We start from the raw sequence: 17,313 nt of genomic DNA, 5'->3' as shown, positions 1-17,313 counted from the left end.
CCCCCCCCCCCCCACCAGAAGTCTCAAGGCAGGCAGTAGCTGTGCAGAGCTGGCCCTGGGCTCCATGAGGACATCCCAGAACTGGGTTCCCTTTTCTGTTCACCCAGCACCCCCATTCTCCCGGCACCTCCCATCCTCCCCACCCAGTACCCCCTCCCTTCCCACACAGCAGCACCCCTTCCTCCATCCAGCACCCCCTCCCCAGCACCTCCCATCCCCTCCCCCAACACCCCCTTTCCCACAGCACCTCCTATCCCCCACCCAGCACCTCCCCTCCCCCCACCCAGCATCCCCCCTCCCCCAACACCTCCCCCCCACAACCAGCACCCCCCTCCCCCAAGCACTTCCTATCCTCCCTCACCCAGTACCCCCTCCCCCCCACAGCACCTCTTTCTCCCCCCAGCACCCTCCTTCCCCCATTCAGCAACCCCCTCCCCCCACATGTTGGCTGGTTACTTCACATTGCACCAGAACTCTAGGCTTCAGATCTGTGTTTTAGACGGAAAGCGGCACTACCCACAGTCATCACTTTTATCAGGGTGCAAGAGCCTTCTCTTTGGGGCTCACTGACCCTTGTAAGAGGGGCTAAGGAAAAGGGGAACAGGATTGAAGTTACTGGGTTAGACCAGTATCCTCAACTGGGGGTGGGTGTTGCCCCCCCCAGGGAACACGTGCTAATATCTGGGGAAATTTTTGGTTGTCACAACTGTGGAATGCTACTTGCCCCCACTGGGTAGAGACTGGGGTTGCTGTTAAAAGTCTTAACGATGCACAGGACGGCCCCCACAACAAAATGATCTGGCCCAAAATGTCAGTAGTACTGACATGGCAAAACCCTGGTCTACGCCAGTCATGATGCATTGCCCAGAACTAAGTATGCTGCTGCCTTGAGTAAAATCGAGGACTTTGTGTAGACAACTCACAGCACTCAACATGGCAGCAAACGGACACGTGGGTAGGAGCCCACCTTCTGTCTGCATGGCTGGAGCACTGGGTGAGACAGCAGGGGTAGGGAGTGAGGGTGCCAGTGGGTCCCGGGGAGAAGATGCACACACCGGCCTTTCAGAGTCCTCTGTTCTCTGAAACGTTCACTTATAGAGTGTTGACCATCGGTGCTGGCCTCCCACGGTTTCATCGCTCTGTCTAGGCCATTGATGTTGCCCTTCTTCACGACATGAATCCCAGACGTGTAGCATAGCTCAAGTCCTCAGGCTACATTACCATCAGAGTGGCCTTTGTTCTGTAAAAGTGTGTGGTTTCCAAGATCATTTTGAAGGGTTTTTTTTTTTTTTCTGTTTATTTATTTAGAGAGGGACAGGAGGGGGTCAGAGAGGGAGGGAAAGAGAGAATCCCCAATAGGCTCTGTGACGTCAGCGCTAGAACCCAGTGCAGGGCTCGAACCCAGGAACCGAGAGATCACCACCTGAGCCAAAGTCAAGAGTCAGACACTGAACTGACTGAGCCACCCAGGCGCCCCTTCCAAGATCATTTGGGAAAGGCACGAAAACAGCAGGAAGCACTGAACTACCTTTTGGACAGCTGCTCCTTTAGTTTTCTATTAGCTTTTGAAAAATGTCTCTCTCAAGCCACGTTCATTAAGATTTTAATTTTGCAGTTTGTTCCTTTTTAAGTGACGTGCAATTAATTAAGGCTTAATGTGTCATCTATTTTTTGCGATGACATTTTTACTGCCCCCTTTTCATTTTTGTCAGTTTATAAATTGTACTCTGGCTAATGAGTTCCATCCCGATTTCCAGTTCCAAATAATTATCACTCTCCGAGTACGTCTATTCTTTAATGTGCCACAGAATTAAGCACATTACGAGGCAAGCCCAGGTGAGCGGGCCTGCCTGTGCCAGGGGGCCGCTGGAGGGGCGCCAGGCCGGGGAGGCTGCTGAGCCCCTCCTCGCCTCCGTTCAGCACGTACTGAGCCGCCACCACATGTCAAACACCTGGGTCCGCGTGAGACATAAATGCAGAAGCCTCTGCCGGTCCCGGTCCCTGGAGAGCTCACAGACTAGATAATTGCCCTAGTTCTCCACACTGCTTTGCCAGTCAAAGTATGACTAATGGGACCTGAAATCCTGAATGATTTTTAACTGTGTATGGGGCTGAGATTGGACCAAGATTAATTGAACAGCAATTCCTTCTTAATTTCTCTTATACGACTGCGCTGAAATTTATGAACATCTCATCAGGTTGAGCTGAAGTTTAAATTTGCAATATTAGGAGGGGGCGGTGGGTGCGACAGGGGAGATTTATTAAGGAAGTGACTAGTATAAGGGAGACTGAGGATATAGGAGTCAGGATTCTCCAGAAACACAGAACCAATGGGAGATACATGTTAAGAGATTTATTTTAAAGAATTAGCTCATGACCTTGGGGGTCAGCAAGCCCCAGATCTGCCAGGTCATCAGGCTGGAAACTTGGGCAGATGTTAATGCCGCAGTCTTGAGGCTGAATTCCTTTTTCCCCAGAAGTCTTTAGCTTTTGTTCTTGAGGCCTTCGACCGATTGGATGATGCCCACCCACGTTATTGAGGGTAATCTCCTTTACTCAGACAACTGATTGTGGATACTAATGGCATCTACAAAACAGTTTCACAGGGCACCTAGATTAGTGTTTGTTTAAATCGCTGGGGTGCCATAGTCTGGCCACGTTGACACAGAGCACTAAGCGTCATAGAGGAAGTGACCCTCCCTGACGGGTGGGCAGGAAATACACACAGAGGAGACCTTCTGTTAGCAACCTCGATGCCTCAGGTAGGTCCCTTGGCCACTGTGACTGCCATCCATTTTGTAGCAAACTTTTATGAAATGCATGCCTCCCACCAGCCAGGATGACATGTGTCGAGGAAACCAAAATGAGTAAGATGGGGGCTCTGTCCTGGAGAAGCCCACGGTCTGGTAAAGATGATAGACCCAGGACCGACCAACTCAGTACAAGAAGTGAAGGGCCACGCGTTTCCTGCACAATGGGACCGTCACAAGTGATTATTCCTTTCAGTGTTCTAGAACATTCTGGTGACATCATTGAAGAGTTCACACGTCTGTCTAGTCATCTCTTCATTGCTGGAAAGCCATGAAATCTTATTTCTTTAAAAATCCCATGATTTAGGGGCCCCTGTCGGTTAAGTGTTCGACTTCGGCTCAGGTCATGATCTCGCGGTTCACGGGTTCAAGCCCCACGTTGGGCTCTGTGCTGACAGCTCAGAGCCTGGAGCCTGCTTCCGATTCTGTGTTTCCCTCTCTCTCTGCCCCTCCCCCACTCTCACTTTGTCCTTCTCTCTCAAAAATAAATAAACATTTTTAAAAAATTAAAAAATTCCATGACTTAGGTGCTGAGTTCAGGTGGTTTTATTTAGGAAAGGCAAGCGATTAAATTAGGAGCACTTAAAGCTGGGTTGTGTTACAGTAGTGCACACAGTAAGTAGTTCATGGTCAGATGCAGGCCCATCCGGGTGGCACAGTTCCAGGGAGTCTGTTACTAGGTTGTGGAAATTTTGCCTTTGATCCATTTCACTGTCTTTCACTTTCTGCCATTGGACGGGGAAAGTTCTCGAGGCATTCTCCCATTACTGTTTGCGTTTGGTTTCTTTCAGGGGCCGATGTCCATGCCCGGGACCCCCGCCGTGGGATGTCCTCCCAGGAGTGGGCTGCTTACACGGGACGGTTGGAGGCCGTCCGCCTCATCCAGAGGCTGCTGGAGCGACCCAGCCCCGAGCAGTTTGGGGAAAAGTACAAGCCAGAGCTGCCGCTCCCCCCGGAGGCCGTTCTGAAGCCCACGGGCTCCAAAAACTGCTTGCAGAGGCTCGCCGAGTTTGTGCGGTCCACGCTGACGCCCCGCTCCCGCCAGGGCCTGGAGGATGGGGGCGTGCTGGACCATATGGTCAGGATGACCACGAGCCTCTACAGCCCCGCCGTGGCCGTCGTCTGCCAGACTGTGTGCCCCGAGAACCCGCCCTGTGTGGGGAAAAGGCGGCTGGCGGTGCAGGAAATCCTGGAGGCCCGGGGGAACCCGGACACGCACGCCGGGGAGAGTGATCAGGTAGAGGGCGCCGAGCGGCAATCCCGGACCCCCCAGGCCGCGGGGGTCTCCAGAGAGGGGGCCCCGAGAGCCAGCCTCCCGTCTCCGCAGCTGCCAGGCGCCCCGCGGAGGGCCAGCCTCCTGCCCCTGCAGCTGCTGAGGAGGACCAGCGTGCGGCCCGGCGTGGTCATCCCCAGGGTGCGCATCAGCAAGGCGCCCGCGCCCACCTTCCACCCGGAGCGGGCGGCCGCCAAGGGCAGCACCAAGGACAGCGCCCACCTGCAGCTCCCCAAGTGGAGGTACAAGGAGGCCAAGGAGGAAAAGAGGAAGGCGGAAGAGGCGGAGAGGCAGCGGGCGGCGGCCGCGCAGAAGGAAAGGCGGGCGCCGTCCTGGAGGAAAAGGACGTGAGGGGTCGGCTGCCTGGAAGCGTGTGCGGCGGGGGAGGAGGCGGCGGGGCTCGGCGCCGGGAAGGATGCGCCCCTCCGCCCCCCGCCCGCGCCCCTTCCCCCGCGCTGCACAGCCCCGCACGTCGCCGCACATCCCCTGCAGACAGGCTCTCCCGGGGGGCCCAGAACGCGCTCCATATTTATTCAGGCAGCACCCGAGAGTGAATTGGGCAGGGCACAAGAAGATTAGCCTAAAACCAGTTCCCTTAGCAGTCGGTACACCTAGCGGGCAATTTGCCAAAAAGCCTACCTTTAGAACCTCACTTGAGAAATTTTTAAGACCAATGTATCAAAGGGCCTTTTCGGAATAATTTTGTATTTTAATCATGATCAAATTTGCCTTTTACTGGTCTTTGTATTTAAGACGTCATGAATACATTTGCCCGAAGACCTTTTGTTTAAAATACTGTTTCTAGCAATAATTATTTGTGATATCTCTATGATTTCATACAGAATTTGCGGAAGCCTCCCCTTTCCTTGATGTTTGCTCTAGTCTTTGCCTTTCCTTCTCATCGTAGGTGTGCATGAGCTTCCTACGTTCTTATTGATTTGATTAAGCGATGCTGAATATTTGTTTCTATTTGATGGAGGCATTTACTTTTACAGCAAAATGATGAAGTGAGACAGGGGGATCAGAGTTCCTTGTATCTTATTTTTAAAGCTCTTATTTATACAGTAATAATAATGAAGAAAAACCTGTTGTCGAAGTACAAAACCCTGCATAGAGAAGCATGTATTTATTGCTAGAACTAAACATTTTAAGCAAGGGACTTCAGATAAACTGGATGCAAAGCCTTTAACATATTCAAAAATAGATAGGAGAAAAACCTATTGCTTAATAAAATGGGGGCAAATGTAATAAATTTTTAGTAGAAATACAAAGTTAAGTTCTATGTACTCTTACAGAAATTGAATTCAGATATCCTTAAAACGTAAAAAAGATGCAAAAGAGTAAGGCGCCAGAGTGATACAAACCACTGAAAAGGGGGAGAGGGGCTAGCGAACAGGGATCAGGACTAAACATTAAACAAACTCATCTTAGGCAACTTGTCCTGGCGTGGGCTGGGCCGCTCCCTCCTCCAGACTCCGTTCCAAAGATTCCCTGGTGTGGAATTACTTTTATTTTTCCTTTGATGACTCCCTGTGATGTTCAGTTCATTCTCATGCTGACTTTGTAGAATTTCCAAGATATGGGGACTTCGGCAAAGCATGTATGTGATTTGCCCTGGGCTCTGAGCTCTCACTGGGAGTTTCCATCCATACTTTTTATCTCTGAAGCACTGAGAAATTCTAATGACTCTCTGGCCATCTGGGTTGCAGAGTATCTGTCATATATATGCACTACTGACGGCACTTTATTTAAAAATTACCCTACTTGGAAGCCATAGATTTAAAATAGTAGAGACTGACCCTGGATTCACATGTCAGATCGTGCTGCTCCCTGGCTGTGTCGTGATGTGCACCTGTCTCATGATGTGGGCTGGGATGGCGCTGGCCTCTGCCTATCCTCCTGTGATGCTCGGCACCATCGGGCATTGAGCAATCTGGGGTCTCAGACTCACCTCTCCAAAAACCTCAACCAACAGTCTGTTGGGCAGCACCAGACTGATGGGAGAACGTGCGATGCTAATGCTTTCTTTCAGCATGACTGATATTAGGGGGCTGCAGGCCACCCTTGTGTGTGAGTCGGGATTGGCCAAGTGCCCTCGGATGAGATGGGGACTGGTCCCCAAGGTGAAGAGAAACACACCTGAGCTCCCTGACAGTCCAGTCCGGCATTCTTTGAGATAACTTTCACGTTCATGTATTTTCATTGCTTTGAATGGCTGGCTGCATTTTCTAGCTGAGGGTCACTCTTTGTCACCTGGCTTCCGCTGTAGGTCGGGGGCAGGGGCACTGATGGGCAGTGACCTCCTTCTGCTCTCCACATGTCCCCACATTTGTTCCCTGCCATCTCCTTTGCCTTCTCTCTTCCTTTGCCTGTTTTCTTCTCTACTTTTGGCTAAATGCCCTGATCCTCCGTGGCACCACCACTCTGAGGTCTAAAAAGGGCAGAAAAGCAAGGCGATCGTGAGAGGCAGTGCGGTGTCCCTCTTGAATTATCATGTAGTGACCTCCACCTGCCCAGTGAATGAACTACAGATTTCCCCAGCTTCTTTGCAGTTGGTTTAGGATTTTGGCCCGGTCCGCTATGCCCTTTTAAGGGCAAGAGACCTCGTTTGCTCTCCTGACAGATGATAACAGCACCACCCTGCTGTGCGGAGCAGGGAGGACCCGGTGTCTGCTTGCACCCCTGATGCTTATTAACTGTAAATAGTGAATTTCAACTTGACAGGTACCTTCTCAGGGATTTATATATAAATATAGTTAGAGGAAAAGATGAAGTATATTTTAATACTTTTTAGCGTTTGAGTGAATTATGATCACACTAGACAGAAGAAATATTTCTAACACGATATCAGTGCTGCTGTTTTCCAGGGAGCTGTCCAGAGGCTCCCTCTGTTGAGATTTTCTGGTTATTGGAGACCCGGGACTTTGGCAGCTGAAACGGCTTTGGGGGTAGATGTGCGGTCACCTCGGCACCTCTCAGTTACCTCTTGTGGATGTGAACCCTTGTATTTAAAACAGATTCAGCCTGTATGTAAGCAGCGGTGGCTGGGATAACAGAGACGGGCCATTCGTCACTTTTACCTCTAGAACTGGTTCCTCCGTGTCTGCTGTCAGGGTGCATGCCGTGGGAATGACAGTTTCTTGTCCTGGCTCATGTGGATCCATGTTCCACGGTCATCCCGGTGTGCCGCTCACCACTGGGGAGGCAGAGGGAAAATCTGGAAAGCCGAGGGAAGTCCGTCTGCAATGGCCTCAGTGTTAAGAGGCATAAGCTGTCGCGTCTTTGGCCACACTAGGGACACACGGCCCATAGCATCACGGACCTTCGTCGCTGTCTCTGAAGCATCTCCCAACAGGCTCCCGGCAGCACGTCAGGAACAGGAGGTGGGAAATCGCAGCTGGTTCCTTGTCTCAGCGTCGGGTCCTCCCGAGACACCAGGCTCATTCTGCAGGGGACAGAGATTCATGATGTCCGCTGGGACGTGGGGCCTGCATGCGCGGAGAGGCGGTTCCAGATGCCTCTGCCCACTTCCTTCCACGCTGTCAGTGGTGAGCGGGTCTCCGGGGGCCCGGCGTCTGCGTGGAGACCAGGAGTTGGTGTGCGAGATAGAATCCCACGAGGCGAGGCCGGACCCCATCCTGACAGGGATGCCAAGCCCGAGTTCCGCAGGGAAGAATCAGGGTACCACGTTAGGAAGAAAGGCCTCCCTGAGAGTGAACTTAATGAGCCAGGACTCAGAAGGGGGCACGATTCGTCCCTTGTAGCCTCTGGCAAGAGCACTGCCTTTCCCCCCTCGTCCACACTACAGTCAGAGAGGAGCCTGTCTCTCCCTAATTTACCTGTTTGCTCTAGGGAAGGCTCTGATGGAAGTCAGGGGTTCCTCCTCCCCCAGGCTCCCCTGGACGTTCCTGCTTGCTCCTTTCCTGTCTCCTACAACACCTGTCCGCCCCGCAGCGTGGAGGCTTATCATGACCTACTGTGAGCTCCAAGTCGCCGTCTTTCATGCGATCAAGTACAAGCACTCGTTCTTCCTCACAGTATTTGGGGAAGTTCTGACACGCTGCCCGGGTATTTGCTCAGCGCCCTTTCCGGCCCACGTGGGTGACTGGGCTCTGCACTGTCTGTGGGTACTCCGTGTGCCGGGTCCTCGTTCCCCGCCACGGCAGCCTCGCACCAGCCCCCTTGAGCCAGGCCAACGGCCTAGAGGACCACTATCCTTCAGGGAAGGGAAGGCAGGAGGTCCGTCACAACCGGCCCATGCAGAACGATGAGGTCGCGTTCATGATGGCAACTGGAATCCGGCAAATAATCCTCACTGTGGGGGTGCTGTTACCCACAGAGAACTTAGGACAAAACCGGTCTCCCTAAAGTGCTGACGGCCGTTTTCTCAGCTTGACACCTCGATGCGTCTAGAACTTGTTTCTTTCGTCTGTGTAACTCTTGAGTCAGCTGCCCACTTCTGTGGCCTCGAATTCACCTGTTTCTTCCTTAACGTGGAAAACAAGTGGCTAAAAAAATTCCTCTGGAGGCTGGTTTTGGGGGGAAAAAACCCGAGACAAACAGAAAAACACGAAACACAAAACTTCACCACTACCCGAATTGATTTAACTGGTTTTCGAGCGACTCGGTTGAATGCCCGTGCCGTGCGCACAATTTCTGCATTGTGTCCCAGCCTGAAACAAGACTTCTGAGAGAGGCACGGTCCCTGCAGCGCTCTGATGGCCCTCGGCTGCAGGCCGAGCCGGAGTGCGCGGTGTGTGATAAGATGTGAGTGTGCCCACACGCATGTGCGTGCGCACACACAAATGAACAACTAAAGGAAGAGCAGGTCCTGTGTTCGCAAAGGTGACAGCTGCGGTGGCTCCCGGGGAGCGTCAGGCGTGACCTTCATCGATGTGTGTGTTCAGGAGGGTTGGACGGTCCAAGACCTACTAGAAACACTTCATCCAGTGGGGCGTGGAACACAGATGCATGTCGTAACCCGGATCTTCTCGAAGTGGAGTGTTGGGCCAGGCGCCTCATGTAGGACAAGGTCCAGTCGCCGAATCGGGGACATCTCTCTGCCTTTGACGCGTGTCCTCTGCCTTGAGAAGCAAAAGCCAGAGAGGACTCTGCTTGGGGAGCTCCAGCAGACTTTCAGCTGTGGCCACAGAGTGGGGACTGAACTTCGAATTTGGTGCCAGGTTAGCCCATAGAATCAGCATCTTACCTCGAGGAAGCACTAGGATTTTCCCAAATCCCAAGTATGAAGTACTCTAATCAAAGCTAACACAACTTGGGTTTTGAGAGGCGTCGATTCTTCATAGTATATCACGTTTATATTGTTTTTAGAGGAGATGTAGGTGAGAAACAAAAATGAAGCTGGTAGGGCAGTGACCTGTGTTGACCTGACGCCATATAATGTTTTGGGAGCTTGCTTTGAAGCACTTTATTAACACCAGCTCTTGAGCAGAAGTTCTAGAAGCTGGTTTGGAACTGCACAATTATGGACGACTGGATGAAAACCAAAAAAAAAAAAAAAAAAAATGCTGTAAACCTGGAAATGTTACCAGCAGCTCTCCGAATCTGTGGGGGCGTCCTCAGGAATTTGAATGATACACCCCTGGTCAGTTGAACAGAAAAAGGTTTCCTTGGAATTCTCTTCATTGAAATCATTGTCCTGCCTTGTCATGTTTTGGGTGTCTGAGGATGTGTGTTTAATAATGGCAACTTTATGGCAGTCTGAGTATCGAACAGACTTCTGCACGGGGTACCAGATTTCAAGTTCTGTCATCTTGGGATAAGCTCTGTTTTCTGAATGTAAAGTTATTTCCATTGTCATTTCTGAAAATGGCTGTTTTGAAAATGTTGACCGGGGATAGCATTGGGTACATTTCATAGCTTTTTATTTTGAAGGTGAGTTTTGTTAAAAGATATTTTCCTATTTAGACCTCAGGGCTATTTTGGGACCTACAAATAAATGTGACTCCCAGCAGCGTCCAATTCTTGGTATCGAAAACGTTAATAATCTTTACGTTAAATATGATACATTATTCAGCATAAAGAATGTGTCTGTTCCCTGTCACCTTCTAACAAATTCTGTATCTAATATTTAAAAAGGTTAAACAAAAGTAATGTAAAAATACGGGGAGATTGTGGCTACAGGATTAAAAAGCGCTTGTGAAATAAACTGTACAGGGGTGTGATATTTGACGTGTGTAGGAAATGAGACAATTAAATACGTCACATATTTTTCATGTCACTTCTTTCGATCGGGATAGATGTGCACTTTCTTTTTCTGACACACTTTTACCTGAACACGCTTTACTTTTACTTTTTCAATGGTAAGATTTTTAAATTAATGGTTTATCCAAGAATATTTTCACTTATGTTAAAATAGCATCACTGCAGCCCACGCACTAGGAGGTGGGCACCCTTCAGTCGTCTGTCCATGTATCTACATACATGTGTCAAAACAAAAATACGGTTTTTATTTTAGGTTTATTTATTTTGAGAGAGGGAGGGAGCACGAGCGGGGGAGGGGCAGAGAGAGAGGGGGAGAGAGAGAATCTCAAGGGTCTTGATCCCTGGAACTCCAAGGTCATGACCTGAGCTGAAATCAGGAATCCGAGGCTTAATTGACTGAGTCCCCCAGGCGCCCCAGGTTTTGTTTTTCTGTGTATTCTTTTTCCTAGCTGATACAATGTAAATGTTGTTCTTTGGTTTCTTTATTTAAAGCATGCTTTTTTTTTTTTTTAAAGCATGTCCTTGAAAAGCTTTTTAAAAACTCTAAAACTAATTTGATTTTCTTTTAATGGCTAAAAAAGGAATGTACAAACACAGAAAAAATGAACCAAATGCCGTGAAAGGGTCTCAGATGAAAAGTCCCTGACCCTCCCTCGGGGCAGTCCCTCAGATGAATTACTTAGGCATCCTTCTAGAAATATATATATATATATATATATATATTTAAAAAAATTTTAGGATGGGGTGCCTGGGTGGCTCAGTCGGTTAAGCGTCCGACTTCAGCTCAGGTCATGATCTCGCGGTTTGTGGGTTCGAGCCCCGCGTCGGGCTCTGTGCTGACAGCTCAGAGCCTGGAGCCTCCTTCGGATTCTGTGTGCCTCTCCCTCTCTCTCTCTGCCCCTCTCCCACTCACACTCTCTCTCTCCTTCAAAAATAAATAAACATTAAAATATTTTTTTTTAAATGAAAAAATTGTAGGTTTTATGTAAGTAATCTCTACACCCCAAGTGGGGCTTGAACTCGCAAGCCTGAGCTCAAGAGTCGCATGGTCTTCTGACTGAGCCGGCTGGGCGCCCCCTAGAAGTATATTTTAAATATTTTCTTCCCTTCCTGTGTCATCCAGAGGAGTTCCTGTAGCACGTACAGCTGCTTTCTCGTGTTTTGGGGAGAGTGCACTTGGCCCCTTCGCTCGTGTCGGTCGGTGGCACCCAGAATTGTTGGACACAGGTGTGCCGTGGCTCACTTAACCATTTCCCGGTCCCGGCTCATTGCAGTGGTGTCGGCTCCTACCATACGCAAGTAGTGAGGAGCCTTGACCTGACCTGTGTGCACAAGTGAATGTTTCTCCGGAACAGGCGCGTAGACGGGATTTGCCGGATCGAAGGGAAGGCCGATGTAAATTTCGGTAGGCACGGCTGTGTTGTCCTTTCCAAAGATTCCCGAGAGAGCGAGGGAGGGGATTGGCCCACCCGCAGTGGACGAGAGAGGCTGTGCCCCTCCCGCAGCAACACCGGCTGGTCATCAGACTTTCCGATGTTTGCAGTCTGATGGTTACAAAGTTGTATCTCATTTTAATTTTCGTTTCCCCAATTATGGGCGAGGGAGAGCCTCTTTTGATGTGTCTTTTGACCCTTTTCTTTAAAAGAAAAATTTTTTTTTATGTTTTATTTTTTATATTTGAGAGGCAGAGCATGTGCAGAGTAGGGGCAGAGAGAGGGAGACAGAATCCGAAGCAGGTTCCAGGCTCTGAGCTGTCAGCACAGAGCCTGATGCGAGCTCGAACTTATGAACCGTGAGATCATGACCTGAGCCGAAGTTGGCCGTTTAACCGACTGAGCCACTCACGTGCCACCACCCCCCCCAAATTTTTTTTAATGTTTGTTTTTGAGAGAGAGAGACAGAGACAGAGCACGAGGAGGGGAGGGGCAGACGGAGAAGGAGACAGAACGTGAAGCAGGTTCCAGGCTCTGAGCTGTCTGCACGGAGCCCGATGTGGGGTTCAAACCCACAAACCACAAGATCACAACCCGAGGCAAAGTCCAACGCTTAACCGACTGAGTCACCCAGGTGCCTCAAATTTTATTTTTTTAAGAGTAATCTCTACCCCCAACATGGGGCTCAAACTCCTGACTCCAAGCTCAAGACTCTCACACTCCACTGACTGAGCCAGCCAGGTGCCCCTGGGTTATTTTCGATGAGACCGAAAACAACTATTTATTTGGAAAATTCAGCCCTGTCTTTAGGAAGTCTGAAGTCTGACACATTAAAAGATCATAATTCTACTCCCCGAAAATCATAATTATTAAGGAAGGACCTAACTGGGAAGTCACATTTTAAATAAAATTGTCCAGGCCACGACGGTGATTGGAGACTATTTGTATTTGTCATTTGTGTAAACACAAATGAGGTGTGCATGTGTTGGGTAGAAATATTAGTAAATAGGAATATGTACGAGGGATAGTCCTTTAGCACAGTGAAAACCGGGGCGTGAAAAGTGAGGGGGGTGGTCTCGCCCCCGCTGTTTTCCTGATTGAATCCGCTGGGAGACAGTGAAGCCCCAGGTCCCCGCCCACTGAGGCTAAGGGTGCAGTGGGACAGGCCTCGGGAGGGTGCACCCCGGGGTGCCCTCCCCCGTCCGCTGGCTTCCGGAGCAGCGTCTCCACACGGGGCAGTCGTGTGGTCAAGTACGTCATCCCCCGAGGATGTCAGGACGGCCACCTGCCTGTAGCCCCGGTTCCCCTTCACCAGGAGGGGTTGCTGGCTCCCCAGGGTCGCTCCTGCCCTCTCCCTTGGTGATGTGTTAGCTGGTTTGCAGCCGGGGGGGGGGGGGGGACAGGTGGCCTAGGTGGCCTGAAAGACCCCGGTCTGCTGACAAAACAAAGTTCGATGTGCACATGGCTCAGGTCCTTGGTGAGCTGGCCAGCAGCTCCCGATCCCAGGGGTCACCACCTCCCCCACCCCACATCAGGGTTGGCGAGGTCACAGCCGTGGGCGGCCGCCACCCAGCACCGCCCACCTCAAGACCTGTTATCCTGCCCGAGCTCATTCTTGGTCTCACTTAAAAAAAACAAGCAAACAAACAAACAAAAACCTACAAAATGTTAATACATTTTCCTGGCAAATAAATAAATAAATGAAATGTGTAAATCAGACTCTAACCTGCCTTGATATTTTAAGAGCGGTATTTACAAAACAACACCAAGAAATTCAATCGCAGGGATATGATTTCAACTTTTCTCTAGCTCTTACTGAAAAAAAGAAAAAGGAAATTTGTCAGCGTCGAGAGCCTAGGTGAGAAGAAGCTGGACCCTGGGAGCCGGGGGGCTCTCTCTGGGCCGCCAGAGAGACCGGGGGTTCCGGATTGTCGGGGAGGGGGGAAGTTATCTTGTAGCGGAAAAGGTTGCAAAGTGTCTTCCCTCCCTGGGCAAAGGAGCCTGGGAATCCCGTCCCCCTAAACTCTGCACACTGAGGGACCCCTTCCCGACACTCGCTGTCCAGCTTTCTCCCACCTTGCTGGTCACTGGTGTCACCAGCCCCTTCTCCTCGCTCGACCCCTGAAGGCGAGAAGCCATGAGTGTAGAGGCCACGTCTTTGGGGTTGAGTGCCATCTCACAGCATCTGGAACAGGACTTGGCCCGTGGCAACTGCCCCAGGAGTATCTGTGGACTGGCGAGCTGGACTCTGGCCTCCTGACTTGGGACCGAGGCCATGAGCAGAGTTCCGCTCTGTCCCTTGGGCGGCGGCACAGTGGACCCAGGAGCGCGTGGGCCCTGGGTCCACCCTACGCCCTTCTGGCTGCAGGGCTCCAGGCAAGGAGCCTGCCTCGTGCTTCTGCGTCCTCGTTTTTGAAGTGGGGATCTTCCTGGTTTGTAGGGTTTTCAGGAAGATTTAATTAAACGACACAAATTGTACCGAGCTCTTTATCAGGGTGGACACGGAACTGGCAGCCAGTAAAAAGTTGTCTCCTTCCTTTCTCTGCTTGAGTCCTCCAGACTCAAGCCCGGGGACAGTCCCAGCGACATCTGCTTTCTAACTTGAGACCAGACTCCCAGGCGGGTGAGTGGAGCTCTCCACCCTGCCCTCCCCCCACCGTCTCCCACATACGTCTGCTCACTTCCCCCGGCTCTGAAAGGTCCTTGACTTCACGGAGGCCACATCCGTGACCTACTGGACCTTTCCATCCTGACGCTGGAAGGATGGCCGGCCGCAGCCGGCGCCTGCACCAAGGGCACTTGGGGTCCCCCAGACAGAACCCCTGCATCCCACAGAGGCAGGAGGAAAGAGAAGAAGGCCTCGCTTCCCTCTCTGTGCCTGGCCCTGGGGCAGCCTTGAGGGCTGAGCTGGGGCCCCCATCCCGGAGTCATTCCGGGCTCTTCCCCGTCGGGGCTGTGCTGCCCTCTGAGCTGCTCTCCGTGTCCTCTCCAGAGGTCATTCACAGGGCCGGGGCTGTGTTCCCGGGGGGGGGGGGGGGTGAGCAGAAGCTGGGGGCGGTCCCACGCACACCTCGGGGAGCCACCAGCCTCCTCATCTCGTCTGCCCAACGGTCAAAAATCTGACCTGCCAGCAGCCGCTTCCCAGGGGGTAGTGGTATCGCCTCTGGGGATCCGGCTGATGAGGCCGCGTTGATGAGACTGGCATCCGACAAGGACCGTGTTCAGTGAAAATGGAAACCAGTGAGATCGGCTCAGCGGTAACCGCGCTGTGGAAAATACCCAGCTTTACTGGATCCCGCCTGGCTTTTCTCCCAGAGGAGCAGACGGGGAAGAAGATGCTTGGCTTGCTTAATGAAACGGAGTGACGATATGCAGATTCTAGGCGGTGCGGGGCAAGGTCTTTGGAGACGGACAGACGGGTCCAGTCCCGGCTTCACTACACGTTCTCGTTGTGAGCCCGGCTGCGCTAGTCATTTCCGTAAAGAAGAGTGAATCTCTGAAGGAAGTCTGCACGCCCGGCCTGTTGCCTGGACAGACTGTCCTCAGGGGTTGGCCCTCACTTCTCTGCCTCCATGGCCCCCAGGTGACTGGGAATGCCTCTGGAGAACCCTTGCGAATCCCAGCGGAAGGTAGGCCAGTGCAATCATGGCCTGCGGCGGGGATGCGGTCAGGCACGTTTGAAAGGCCTTCTGCGTCCTAACAAGCTCCATTAGGAGAGAGAGAATCCGGCCACAGCTCTTCAGCCCCAGGCCCTGTGTGAGTCCCTGCAATGGTGAGCTGCCTTGGATGGTGCATGGTTTCCAAGCGGCTGGAGAGGGGTCCCAGCTCCTCCATCTCAGGGCCGCACCGCCAACTGTGGGTAGTCGGCCCCGATCGGTGCTCGGCTCAGCTGCTGCGGTATCCTCAGGGCCAGGTGCAGCATCCCCGGCCATCTGGGTCAAGATCTTTCCAACCACCGTGAGAAGGAAGGAGGAAGGGGGTAGGAGGGTGGTCCCCCTCCCCGAGAAGTGCATCATTTGTCCCCAGAGCCTGCAGGGGAGCCCCGCTAACAGGCCCATCCTCGGGCCTTCTGGGAGCAGGGGGTGCCCCCCGAGGAGGACGGTTGCTGCCAACCTGCCCTCCGACCATCCAGCCACCTGGGATTAGAAAAGCAGGCAGAGAGAGAAGCGGGCCCCTGCTCTCAGTCCCAGGTCCGCACGTCAGCACCCAGCGGTCCTGGCTCTGGCCCGTGCTGGCATCCGCAGGACGGTGGAGTCTGCCCCTGCCCTGAGAACCGGAGAACACAGCCAGCAAGGTGTTTAATTACTGTGAGCTTCTCTTCTCTCTGCTATAAGCAGGTAGAAATTATGCTGCTTTCCTGAAGGACTCGTGGACACAGGATGCTTCAGGAAATCAGGACAGGAGCGCACACGAGGAGCCTGGCTGGTGGTCTTACTGTAGGTGTCGGAGAGGATGGAAGGGGGGCCGGCCTCATCAAGCGTCATCCCGGACAACCTTACCCACTCTCCCCAGTTCGGATGTGCTCCCACGGGAACCTCATCCCTGCCCCGTCGTCTCCGGATGGTTTCACCCCCTTCCTTCCCTCACGCAACCTTGATATTCTGTCTATTGCGTCCTGCTTGTATGCCGACCCGGCAAACATGAGCCTGGGAGTGGGCTGGACGAGTCACTTACCAGGCTTTTGCCATGACTGCCCCAGGGTGCTCCTTCCCGGGAACTGGCCTCTGGTTTTCTGACCTCATGGTTTCCTGGTGCAGCTGCTGATGGAGGTTAAGGAATGATGTCTCCTCCTTTGTTCCTGGGAAAACGCACTCCCGCTCGGCCACGGTGAGCATTTGTATCAAACAGGATTAGGTTCAGCTGCACGTGTGAGAAAACTCAAGAATGATCGGCGTCGGTGTCACTAGTATCAATGACCGTCATCGTCATTACGATTCATATCACTGTCAAAGCTTACTATGCTACTGTGGGCCAGGCGCCCAAAAACCCTGGAATAGAAGGTCTAATTAGCCTCATTTTACATATGGGGAAACTGAGATAAGGAGAGGTCAAGAAACCTATCCAAGGTCTCAGGGCTAGTGAGTGGAGGCGCTGAGATATACTCAGTGTGTGCTCTGAACTTTGCTGTTGTGGCCAAAAAATAGTGGCTTAAACACTCGAGTGTTTGTTTTTCTCTAAGCGAAGTCTAGAGGCAGGTTGGGGCTGGCATGGTGGTTCCATTGTCATAGGGATCCAGGCTCTTTCTGTCTTTCTGCTCCGTCACCCTTGGCAACAGCGTCCGTTCCCTTGGTTGCCTTATAATCCAAAGTGGCTGCTGGAGCACAAGCCGTCATACCTGTTTTCCACATAGGAGAAAGAGGTGAGGGGCAACAACACGCAAACCTTCTGGATGATCCAACTCCCTTAAGACACCCCCACTTGTATCACATTCACCAGAACTCTGTCCTGCGCCACGTGTAACTGTCAGGTTGCAAAACGGAGCCATTGGAAATGGGCTCGTTGCCTGTACGTCTATAATGGGCTCCATTCCCAGGAAGAGGGGGGAAAGGGCCCTGGGGAGAAGCTGGCATCG

At 52.0% G+C, this 17,313-nt stretch overlaps 1 protein-coding gene across 1 annotated transcript in view; it reads left to right on the top strand.

The window, feature by feature from the left end:
- Positions 1 to 10,252, top strand: part of ANKRD33B (ankyrin repeat domain 33B) — an 83,491-nt gene extending 73,239 nt beyond the window's left edge. The window contains exon 4 of the mRNA XM_049648276.1: positions 3,602 to 10,252. Within this exon, the coding sequence (XP_049504233.1) occupies positions 3,602 to 4,434 (833 nt within the window). The 3' untranslated portion in view covers positions 4,435 to 10,252. The remainder of the gene's footprint in view (positions 1 to 3,601) is intronic.
- Positions 10,253 to 17,313: the final 7,061 nt, after the last annotated feature.

This window comes from Panthera uncia, assembly GCF_023721935.1.
Source record: "Panthera uncia isolate 11264 chromosome A1 unlocalized genomic scaffold, Puncia_PCG_1.0 HiC_scaffold_17, whole genome shotgun sequence".
Lineage (NCBI taxonomy): Eukaryota > Metazoa > Chordata > Mammalia > Carnivora > Felidae > Panthera > Panthera uncia.
Note: the sequence above shows the minus strand (reverse complement) of the source record. Positions and strands in the feature narration are given on the sequence as shown.